The 12,287-nt window shown below is 36.5% G+C and overlaps 1 protein-coding gene across 26 annotated transcripts in view; it reads right to left on the bottom strand.

Annotated features, from left to right (window-relative positions):
* Window positions 1-384: 384 nt before the first annotated feature.
* Znf638 (zinc finger protein 638) overlaps window positions 385-12,287 on the bottom strand; it is a 129,059-nt gene continuing 117,156 nt past the window's right edge. For 11 of the 26 annotated variants that reach the window (XM_006991524.4, XM_016009813.3, XM_016009814.3 and 8 more), the window contains 7 exons: window positions 10,027-11,251; window positions 9,363-9,428; window positions 7,553-8,477; window positions 5,774-5,881; window positions 3,356-3,454; window positions 2,435-2,553; window positions 385-695 (listed from right to left, as the gene is read on the bottom strand). In XM_006991524.4, coding sequence (XP_006991586.2) covers window positions 630-695; window positions 2,435-2,553; window positions 3,356-3,454; window positions 5,774-5,881; window positions 7,553-8,477; window positions 9,363-9,428; window positions 10,027-11,251 — 2,608 coding nt within the window. In that variant the 3' untranslated portion in view covers window positions 385-629. The remainder of the gene's footprint in view (window positions 696-2,434; window positions 2,554-3,355; window positions 3,455-5,773; window positions 5,882-7,552; window positions 8,478-9,362; window positions 9,429-10,026; window positions 11,252-12,287) is intronic. The other 15 variants (XM_016009815.3, XM_076567037.1, XM_076567038.1 and 12 more) reach the window with 3 other exon arrangements.

The raw sequence follows: 12,287 nt of genomic DNA, 5'->3' as shown, positions 1-12,287 counted from the left end.
ATTATTCAGATGGCTTAAAACTTATCTCTGAAAATTCATAAAAAGTAAAAACTGCTTTGTATACCTAAACTAATACTTCCATGATTTGGCAGGTGCTGTTTACAAACAGAAAAAAAAAATCTTCCTAATATATTTAACAATTAAGCAATATTTTACTCGAACTTACCTTGGCTAAACATGATATCATCTCACTATACAGAAAAACTGAACACAAGAATCTGACCTGTATACATGGATGGCTGAGACAAAGTATCACATCATGCTATTACTTCCAGTAACACATGAAGAACTGCCAAATATCCTAAATCACAGGGTTGTAGAGAAGACCTTTGTCTGTAACCAGAGGCAAGCAAGTCTTTACAAATCAACACAAACACAACAGTGTTGAAATATACAGTAGGAACATTTATTTTAACACTTCTAAAAGGTATCTTTCCATGCCTGATGATTTGATATAAAAATCAAACCCATCATATTTTTCCCATCAGTTTCTCTACACCAAGGGCAATCAGAAATTTGTACAACATGAATGTTTCTGAAACAGAAATTACAAATTAAATGATAACAGAAATACACAAATCAACTGGACCCTAAATGAATTTCTAGTGAATTTTTTCCTCCTTTTCCCATCACCTAGAGCTTCTTTCTTCAGTTTCATTCTGCTCCTTTTCCTTTCTTTGCTTGGCCATGAACTTCTGTTAAAAGCAATTTTCAACATGAAACATTTGTTAGATGTTGATTGCTATGTGTGCAATCCTAAATGTATCTCATTATATTTATAATTTAAAGTAGACTTAATTAACATCGACTCACTAATCATCCTTCTGACATTCGATGATATGCCAGGCATTATGCTTGCGGCTTGGGGATTTAGTAGTGGACAAGACAAATAAAGGCATTTTTTAAAGTGCTTACACTATAATAAAGGAACTGAAGAAAAGAAAAACTGAAATCACTGTAGGTGACAGTAACTAAAATTATAACAAGAAGAAAGAAGCGTGTTCATGTGCCTGTTCTTGGGTTTGATCCTTAGCACCACAAAATTAAAACATTAATAAACTATGAAAGGTTCATCTTTTTGTAGATTTAAGATGGAGTTTGCTTTCTTTTCGTGGTTGATCTTGTATCCTATCACTTTACTGAAGGAGTTTATCAGCTGCAGGAGTTCCCTGGTAGAATTTTTGGGGTCACTTGTGTATACTATCATATCAATGCTTTCTTTTCTTTATTTTTGGTTTTGTGAGGAAGTTTCTCTCTATGCAGTCCTGGCTGTCCTGAATTCACTCCATAGACCAGGCTGTCTTCTAACTCACACAGACCTGCCTGCCTCTGCTTCCCAAGTGCTGAAACTGAAGGTGTGTGCTACCACAACTGGCTTTGAAGTTTGCTTTCTTAAGCAAAGGCCTTTCTTAGCAGCTAATATTTGAGCAGAGACCAAAAGATAGGAAAAACTGGCCACATAAAAGGCTTGGGAGGGACACAGGAATAGTAATTAAGGCAATGGCATAATGGCAGGTGAGTTCTCAGGAAGAAAAGAGTAACAAGACAGATTTCAGAGATACAGAAAAGAAGCAGGCCATGCAGTCTCACAGAGCCACATCAGTGTGGCTATTATTCCAATTACCATATAAAATAGCTGCAAATTTTAACTTTTTTCTTAAGACAAGGTCTCAATATATAACCTTGACTAGCTTGGAACTCTGTAACTTTGGTCATCCTCAAACTTAAGCGATCACCTGCCTCTGCCTCCAGAATGATGGGATTAAAGGTGTATGCCACCATATCTTGCCGCAGTTGCAAGATTTTAAATGGGGAAAAAAAGTAGGCTGTAACAGGTTAAAAGCACACAGAGAAGGTAAAATGTGTGAGATTAGACCTAGAATTAAACAAAGCTGGATGGAAATCCAAGGTTTGCCACTAACTAGCTTGGTTTTTAGAAGTTCAATACACAGAATATATGAAACAACCTTAGACATTCAGGTGTCAGAACTACTGATTCCCATGGCTAACAGTAACTCTCTAGAGCAGCACCTCCTTAAACATATACAACAAAAAAGGGGAAGGTCTGTGATTCAATCAGTTTAAGAAACTGACATTTTTCTTCTGACTAGAAATTCAGAAATTTTAATCTGCTAACATGTACAGGCATTTGCAATGAGACATCAGGATAAGCAGAGTCTTCTACTTTAAAGGAGGTCCACAAGATACTACTGCTTACAAAGTTTATTCTAGAGAATGTGATTGCTCCAGGACAATGAGTAGGGCTAGAGACCATAGCAACATACAGTGACACAGAAAAACAGGAGTTTTGGACTCAGGAGCAATGAACTGGGCTAAATACCCAAGTTCTCACAAAGGAAAAGAAATACACACGTTGGGGAGACTCTTACTTTAAATCAAAAGATAGTGACAGCACAAGATTTTTATGCGTTACCTCTGTATTTTGCTTATGGCGTGTGCTCTTGCAGTGATTTGCCATTGCTTTTTCATCTGAGTAGAAGAGGGAGCAAATTGGACAGAAAAATCCAGCCTTTGGAACGAGAAAGTCCAAATCTAGAAGACAGGAGGAAAGAGAAAGAGAATGATCCATCAACAGTGTGTCGATTACTTTACCCAAATCTAGAGATTAAACCTAGGGCCTCAAACATGTTAGTCAGGTACTCTACCACTTGGCTATATCCCCCAGCAGTACAAAACATGTATCTGTATTTAGCAATATGTAATATATATTCCAAAGCCTCCAGAGAAGCCAGAATGCTACTGCACTGCAAGCTGAAGAATCTGAGAGAGGAGAAAAACAAACATCTTAGAAATACCCTGTTGAAGCAGATGATGAAAACAGCAGAATGATGGGCTGCTAAGCATCTAAAAGCCTCTCAACTCAACACAGTGGTCAGGAGCAAAGTCTGCTAGGGAAGCTTTTCAGCTTGTTTGGCCTAATTGAAATTCCTGCTTGGGGAAATATAACTCAGTTTTTACCACAGCAGCAAACAAAAGTACAAGAAAGAAAAAGGCAGGCATATTCCAGCCTTCAAGAATGAAATAAGCCGGGCGGTGGTGGCGCACGCCTTTAATCCCAGCACTTGGGAGGCAGAGCCAGGTGGATCTCTGTGAGTTCGAGGCCAGCCTGGGCTACCAAGTGAGTTCCAGGAGAGGCGCAAAGCTACACAGAGAAACCCTGTCTTGGAAAACCAAAAAAAAAAAAAGAATGAAATAAAAATATCCATGCTAAGTTAAAAAACAAAAACAAAAACAAAAAACCTAGATAATCTGTATTCAGAAACACCAAGCAAGGTTAACTTGCTCACTTTTTATTTCATAGGAATAAGGAAGAAAAATGTCATTTTTACTTTACCTCCTGGCACATCAGGTGTCACTGATTTGCCTACAGAAGAGTCTTCAGTCTTCTTGCGTTTTTCATCAGGTTCTGATTCTTTTAATTCAGTTTCTTCAACTAAAGTCATTAAAAAGTTCAAGGAAAAACATGAAGTTATTTAAAATAGATTTATAGACTTTGTGAAGGTAATGTTGGATACTTTCTGATTTTCAAAACTAACTTAAAACTCATGGAACTACACCTTAGTTAATAATGATTCCTTGATCTTAGAAGTAAATGGGTAAATGTTTAGATGTAGTCGATGGATTTAGGAGAAATAGGGCTAAAGCCAATGTAAAATTTTATAGGTATATTGCTCCAGAAAGAATTAAGGCTGACAAAAGACTGTTACTACTTTTAGTTCATTTAGAAAACAGCAAGTTTCATGATAACATCTTTGTAACCTACAGATCATTGAACTTCAATTGTATTTGCCCCCTTCTTCTCACCCAATAGTTCTGCTTTCATGCTATATATATTTAAATCTAAATTCAGCATGAAGAAAACATGATCCTTTCCCAACCCCCTTCATCTTCTCTTGTTCCCTGTTTCCTTCCTTCCTTTAGTCCCTTACAGTCCTCCTTTTAAGGAGCCAAGTTTTGTAGGTTACTGGCAAGAGTTAACTTCTATACTCTAGGTGTTGGTTTGAGGAAAGTATGAATTTAGTGGAAATGGGCACCAGCAAAGAGTAACTATGTCCTTAAAGCCTTCCCACCCAGAAACTTTTGTTTAGGATACCAATTCTTAAAAGTCTATTGAGGGTGTATACATCTTTTTTTTTTTGACTTGATGGTCAAAACGGCCCATTCTCTCTGCCTCTGGTCTCTTCCTATTTTCTTTACTTTATATACTGTACTTTTTATAAACTTTTTAAATCTATCTGCTCCTACCACTCTAAAGGCACATGTGCCTTAATAATGAATTACATTACATTATATTATACGAAAGCTATAAAATAATTGAGTAGATTAAAAGAAATCATTTAAGTTTATAACTGAATGGCAAATGACTTTCTGAAGTTATCTGGTCTTTTGAGAAAACATATTATCCACTAATGGAAATAGTTATTAAATGAGCCACAGATAAATTATCCCTTCTATATTATTCAGCTGAGAAGAGGCTATTCTAAGCAAGCTGGTGTCAAAGTTGATTGACCTAACATGCCAAAAAAATTTTAACAAAAACAAAGGAACTTACGTTAGGAGCCACTGGTGTGATATAACTATAGCTCAAAGTAAAAATTTGCTATAGAAAAGAATAAGGGATACCAATTTGGTCATGGAACACAATAAACAGTAACAAATAATGTAGAAAACTCAAGACGAAATTAAGATGTCTGACAACAACCAGAAGGGAGTTCATCAGAACTTCAGACAGGTAATAAAAATGCCAAAATACATCCATTTCAATGGAAACCAGATTAAAAAACATGTGGTTCTTGATCAAACATTGGTTCTCAACCTTCCGAATGCTATGACCCTTTGAAACAGTTCCTCATGTGGTGGACCCACATAAAATTATTTAGTTGCCACTTCATAACTGTAGTTTTGCTACAAACTGTTGAGAACTGCTCTTCTAGATGCTCTACTTTGTTGCTAGGAGTATTCCAAAGCTAACAACATTGAATTTCAACCCCTAATGATAGAAATTGAGTTGTATTTTATGTGTAAGGAGTAAACAAGGTAAAACTCAAGTTGGCCATCATCATAGAAGATTCATTTTCTTTGGTAAATAGAAAAGAAAGCATAACTAGAAAAGTAATAGGCTAAGTGATAGAAAAGAAAACACTATCACCATTGGTTACTAAACAAAATAAAAAGGCTTCTAATAGACTGTAGATCAAACAAGGAAGATACAGGAATCAGATTCAAAGAACTTTCCCTTAGAACAGAGGGTAAAGAGTGCTATAAAGAAGATAGCAAAGGGGATCTTCATACTAGAAGATGATTTCTTTTACCTTTCCTAATCAATAAGCCCTTGAAATCAGGAAATATGTTAGTATTTTATGGCCAACAGGGAGGATATTGGATACAATGACAAGTTATCTCTTGTGTGACAATGTTCATGTTCTTTATTTGTATCAACTTAAATATTACTAATGCTGTTCAGACATTCTGTTTAATTTATTGATTGGATGCCTGGAAGCAAACATAAAAAATAGTTAATAAATTATTGTTCCCTGATGCTGCAACCTAGTCAAAATAGCCTCTTGTAATTTCCATAAATATTTTTTGTCCTGTGTCATTGTTCCAAAATCTCTCTAAATTATGAAGAAAAAATCTACAAGGATCTTACATGCCTGCCTGCTGCCTTTCTAGTTTCTTGGCTGGTTATTTGTGAAACCTCCACATGATCTCATGTTATATGGTTTTCTCCCCACCCAAACAGCCCCTTTACCTCCTTCGCTCATTTGGAAGGCTTCTTCGCCTTTTGCTGGTTCTGCCATTACAGCTTTTTGTGAGGGTGATGCTTTTCCAATTCTAACTCTCTTCATTGGTGTTTTAGCTTTAAAAAGAAAGCCTAATTTATTGCTCCATTAACTACTTAAATTGCTTTAAATTTAACATATTAAACTATCTAGTAATCCTAACATTTGTTCTAAAAACTGCTGAAATTTGGGGAGAATGCCTTTTTGTTTTATTTCTGAGACAGGGACTTGCTTATGTAGCTGAAACCTGAATGCTGGATTACAGGCATGTGCCAGCACACCTGGTAAAGAAACCTATTCCTAAATAGAAATCTATTTTATGTGCACTGGTGTTTTGCCTGCATGTATATATCTGTGTGAAGGTTTCAGGTCCCCTGGAACTGGAGTTATAGACAGTTGTGAGCTGCCACGTGGGTGCTAGGAATTGAACCTAGGTCCTCTGGAAGAGCAACCAGTGCTCCCTACTGCAGAACATCTCTTTAGCCGCTTAGAAATCTATTTTTAAAAGCAGTTTTTCTGTTCTGAACAACCATTCCTTCCTGTTTTTTTTCACAGGGTGGCTATACACTTTTCCCTGAATTGTTGTCAACCCAGTGAGATGTTCCTAGTATTCCATTCTTAGTTTGATTAAAATTTTCAAATTTCAATTTTTTTTTTCTTTTTTTTCTCAAGACAGGGGTTCTCTGTGTAACAGCCCTGGCTGTCCTGAAATTCGCTTTATAGACCGGGCTGGCCTCAAACTCACTGAGATTCGCGTGCCTCTGCTTCCCGAGTGCTGGGATTAAAGGCGTGCAACACCACACCCAACTTTCCTTTTTAAAACCTTTACAAAGTAGACATTCACTAGTACATTGAATAATTTCATTTATTATTTTATCTAAGGAAATAAAATAAACTACTGTTTGAATTCCTTCTCACCAAGGTGACTTTATTGTATAACATAGTATGTCAGCTGGGTTCACAGCTTAATGGAAATTATATTTGTCTCTCTCATGTCCTGCAACAAGTAAGCTGCTCTATTATACCATACCATCAAAATATTACACTATACTAGATGTGGTGACTCTCACCTGTAATCCTGGCACTTGGGAGGCAAGAATATCCCAAGGTCAAGGCTATATTTTGAGTTCTAGGCCAACACGGGGCTACAGAGTCAGACCTCATCTCAAAAGACCAACATCTGCCAGGTGTGGTTGTTCACACCGTTAATTCCAGAACCCAGGAAGCAGAGATAAGCTGATCCCTGTGAGCTCAAAGCTGCCTGGTCTACATATGGAATTCCAGGCCAGAAAGGGTCACACAGTGAGACCCTGACTTAAAAAAAAAAAAAAAAAAAAAAAAAAAATTGAACAGTACCTCGACGATTTGTTCTCCTGCTTGTTTTGTTCTAAACCCAAGTTTAAGCCAGAAGTAGGAGGCAGTGTGATGTGGACACTGTTCTGCTCTTTAAAGGCTTGTTTCCCCATACATACACACTGTTTTCACTGTAGCTCTGTATTGGCTGCTTCAGTTTGTTTCCTGGTGTTGTCATCCTTTCTTGAGGTATAACAACTTGGGACAACCTGTACTCTGTAAACTAAGAGAAATGTGTGCAACCTGTACTTGTTTCTGAGGAAAACTTGAGTGGTTTTAACTGATGGCTTATGGAACATCAAGAAGATGATATTACTCCTACCGCGTCACAGAGTTCAAACCAGTTTTAAATGTAATTTCATGAAACAGAAAAAGGAACACTTTCAAGTATCTACCTGCCGCAGGTCTTTCAATCATGGTTTTCAGATCTTGTGTAACAGTCTCACTTCCTGGACCTACTTGGGAGAAAGATTCAAGTTTTGTCTTCTTTGGGTCCACAGCTCTCCTCTTTCTATTTCCTTTTTTATCTGTACGGTGGTCAATTTTGCCTTGTGCTAACTCAACTTTTGAATCATTGTCTCCATCCTCTTCATCTCCAACTTCATCCACAGTAACAAAATTAAGCTCTTCTTTAAGATTTTTAAAATCAGCCAGAGAATCTTCATCCTCTTCAGTTACTTCATCCAAAGTCACTAAATGAAAATCACTTCTGTCATCCTGTATTTCATCTACAGTAACTAAAGCAGAAGGGTCTTCAGGCATCTGGGAAGAAATGAACCCAATAGTATCCCTTACAGTAGTTCCTTCATCTCTTTTTGAGTTCAAAGTAGCAAAAGTTATATCTGCTGACTCTTCTACTTCTCCAATTTCATCCACAGTTACCAAGCGTTCCTGTTGAAGATCTTGTTCTTCGGCCATGGACAGAACAGTAACATCTTTAGGTTCACTGTGGGAAATGCAATCATCTTGGTCAATTAGTTCATCTAAGGTAAGGAGGGAGTTAGAATTTTTTACCATTTCTTCCATATTGAGCTCTTCTTCATCAATGACTTCATCCACAGTAACTAGAGCTTGTGCAGCTGCATCTTCTTCTTCTCCAATTTCATCTAGTGTTACAAAGGACAATTCTCCCTCAACACTGTGAGGGACAGAAGTTTCTCCCTTTTTCTTTTTTAAGTTAAGTTCGGGGGAGGGAGGAATTTTGAGAGCTTCTTTTCTTTTTCCTTTCAATGGAGTCTGCTTGGCTTGAGAAGGATTTACTTCTTCTATGACTTCATCCACAGTAACAAATTCATCCAAATTAAATGTAAATAATGGTTCCTGTTGGAAAGTTAAGAATCAGTACTATGAACAATGACTGACCACTATGAACTATGACTGACTAGTTATTACTACTAGTCACAGTAAACTAATATGCAGATCATCCATGAGAACTTCACTGTAAAACCATTTCCTAAGACTAAAATAAAATTAATGTTATATTTTAAAGGGTTTCAGTCATGAGGCTAGCAAGATAGCTCAGTCAGTAAAGGTGCCTGCCACCAAGTCCAACAATCTAAGTTTGATACCCAGAACTAATGGTATAAAGCAAATTGTCCTCTAATTTCCATGTATGTAAGAGCACATACATGTGAAAATATGCATACACTGTATACAAATTTTAAAAAATAATTTACACTTTAAAATTACATTTAAAGCACTTGTCAAAACAATTCCAAGAATCTACTATTCCATGTTAAATATCTAGCAAGTGTTCACTTACTAGACTTCTAGAAGCACCTCAAACAAAAATATAGTTAACTATATCAATCAATTTGTATTTAATATGTACTTTAATTTATACAGTGCTATGAAAGTTTAAAGTTTATATTGATAAAATTATATGAAAAGATGACTAAGATTTCATAGCTAATGCAATTGTATTTGAAAACATTATTTTAAAACTGGTACCATAGCAAGTAAAATTTCCAGTAGGCTTCTGATGTAGTAAGCTGCCAATGACCCACTGCTAGTACATATAACAATAAAACTATTTAGTCTACCTCAGTGACAACACCAAAGAACTTAGTGGCAGGATACAACATGAAGCATTTCACTCCTATCCTATGCCCTGTATCTTTCACTCTCTCAACTTCTAAGTGTATAAGATAGGTGAGTACTGCTATGGAAAGATGGATATAGAGAATGTGGATGTTCTCATTTTACCTCTTTCGATTTGGAACTTCTACCAGTAGTACTTTTAGAATTCTTAATGTTCTGCAAAGCCAACGCCTAAAATATTAAGAAATACAGAAAAACAGAGTTTATACCCAGGTTATTAATGTTCTTTAAAAAAAGAGAAAACACAATCAGCAAATATCCAAATATGGTCAGTTATGCAAATGCTTAACAAGTATACAAAATTAAGTCAACAATCATTTAATGGTATATGCACAGTCTCTAAAAGTTATAGCTAAATTCAGTTTCCAAGGTCTTTCTTCCTCTTTGCCCACAATGTCTAAGTTAGGCAATCAGTGAACTGATAAAGGAAGTTTCAACTTCAGAGGAATGAGAATGCCAAATCATCAACCTAGGAGCCACTACAGACTCTTCTTTAAATCACAGTTATACTTCTGACCAAATTTTAATTCAGCTACATTGTGAACAAGTAATACTTTCCAAGTATGTGAGTAAATGGGAACTTTGAGCTCAGTACTCCAAACGTCTACTGGCTTAAATCAATGGAATTGTTTCAGAAAGGGAAACAGGAGCATGGGGCTAGAGTGAAGAGACGAAAGTATGAGCCAAAACTATACTTCCTACTTCACAGCTATAGCAGCAGAGCTACGCACTTCAAAGATACACCGAGTCATTCTTCTACTCTCCTCACCTTATTGTTGCTGTCATCCCGTTTCATGATGGGAGGTTTAGTCTCTGTTTCCTGAGACTGTTTTGTTATATCCTTGTAATCCAGTTTAGAATCCTTGAACTGAAGGGCTGAGATCCTTCCACTGCATCCTCTGTTAACACCACTCTGAGTGGATTTGGATTTACTGCTGCTTTCTGCCAAGTCTGATCTGGTATTTTTAAGCAGACCAAATTCCTTGGCTGAAACTTTCTTTTCAGCATTTATTTGATCTCTAGGCACAGGTTTTGGAAAATGTTTCTGACTTTCAGTTTTTGAAGTTGTACTTTTTGCTTTAGGGGAAGACACCACAGCAGCCTTGATGCTTGTTTTACTACTACATACATTTGATACAGTCAGCACACTAGTTTTACCAGTTTCATCAGGCTTACTGCTCTGACCCACTCCTGTATCTGGGTCTGCCTTTATTACAGCACTTTCTATTGGCTTTTCTCTTATTGCTGCTATAATCTTCTCCAATTTTTCTACAAATGTGTCAGCTTCATTCTTCTCAACCTTCTCTGTATTTACTTGTAAATCCATTCTGGTTTCCTCAGTATTAAATTCATTTTCCTCCTTGTCATCCACGCTACCTTTTTCAGAAGTATCCTTTTTGCTCACAACATTCTCATCATCAATGTAACTTCCTGGCACTTGGGTCACAACACAAGCAGATGGCAGTACTTCTGAAACAGTTTCTTGTTTGTCCACTTCAGCTATGGTTTCTACCATGGGCTGTGCAATTCCAGAAAATAAGTCTGCTTCGGATGGAGAATCTTCTAGAATTCCCTTGATGTTCCTTTCTTCTATGAAGACACTGTCAGATACTGATGATTCTGTTTCAGGGTTTGTAACTTCTGTCTCTTCCTTCACAAAGTCACTGGTGTACATCTGCTGATTTAAAGCAGATTCCTCTATATTTTCGCTGAATAATTCAGTATTGGCTGGAGTGGATGCTACAAGAGGAATTTCTATGCTGACCTCTGCTCCTTGAGCTTCCAGTTCTAGTGTTTCAATTGCAAAGTCAGACTCATATAAAGCTTGTTTGGGTTCTTCCTTACCAAGTGTTTCCTGCTGCACTGAAGTTTCTGTTTCAATATTGCAAGTAGTTTCTTCTTCAACCTCACTAGGTTTAACAGAGGGACTATCGGCTGCTGTTTGTACCTCACTTTCATCAACAGGACTGTTTTTCAAGTCAGGGCTAAAAGTACTTAAAAACAAACAAAAAGAACACAAAAACAAACAAAAATCAAACTATGATGAGAATTCAATCACTGTAAATAATCCTGTTGATGCCAACTGTAAAGGTTTCCTGATGTACAAATACTAAGCACTGGGAAATCCAGCCAATCAGCATTAAAGTGGCCAAGATGTTCTGACAGAAATCATAAGGTGAAAGATCCAAGAGATCCTCCATCTTTTTAATTCAAAGGAAATAACAGCAAAACTAGGATTGTTGGTATCTTCTTTTTACTTGTGTAAATTAATTATTTTTTTTTTTCACTCCAGTTTCAAGTTTGGATCTGAAGAGGTCAAACAAAAACCTGAGATATCTCAAATTATTACTAGGCCCTCTACTCATGACATAGGTAACTAAACAAAATGTGCGGTTCTACAATAAAGCTAGTGATCCATACATGGAAATTTAATATGTATAAGTGGACTTTCATAAAAAGAAAATTGGAGGATAATGCCACTTAACCATTTTACCTCCTTTTTGGATGCAAAAGACCTATTTTTAAGTTTCTAAAAAATGTACTTATGGATGATAATACATAAAAGAAACTTTTCTCTAGAACGACCTATGTAGCTTTTGGAGACTTAAAACTGTAAGTAAAACTTTTAGAACCACCTTAACACGAACATAAAATCTTAGTACACACAAACCACTCACTCAGTTATCATATAATATTTCGATTATTCAGAAGAAATGGAGAAAATGCATAGGTATGTAATTATTTTATGTTGTCATGGTCTTCCCAAACCCACAATAAGCATACAGAAGTGTATGATTTTCCAATTCTACAACTGTCACGGAAGCAGAACCAAAATAAACTATTTTGAATTAACATTCCACATTAGAAGTTGTCTTGGAAGAGTTGTTCTGAAGACCATGTCTAACACACTCTAAAAATACATTCCCACACTTTTGTTAGAAGCAGTGGGTTAGAGAAAGAAACTAGAAAGTGATCCCACCACATTAACACCTCAGTAGAGTCTTAATTCATTTTCTTGTTTCCAAGGAA

This window comes from Peromyscus maniculatus, chromosome 3 (genome assembly GCF_049852395.1).
Source record: "Peromyscus maniculatus bairdii isolate BWxNUB_F1_BW_parent chromosome 3, HU_Pman_BW_mat_3.1, whole genome shotgun sequence".
NCBI classification, from domain to species: domain Eukaryota; kingdom Metazoa; phylum Chordata; class Mammalia; order Rodentia; family Cricetidae; genus Peromyscus; species Peromyscus maniculatus.
This window is presented reverse-complemented; position numbering and strand designations above follow the sequence as displayed.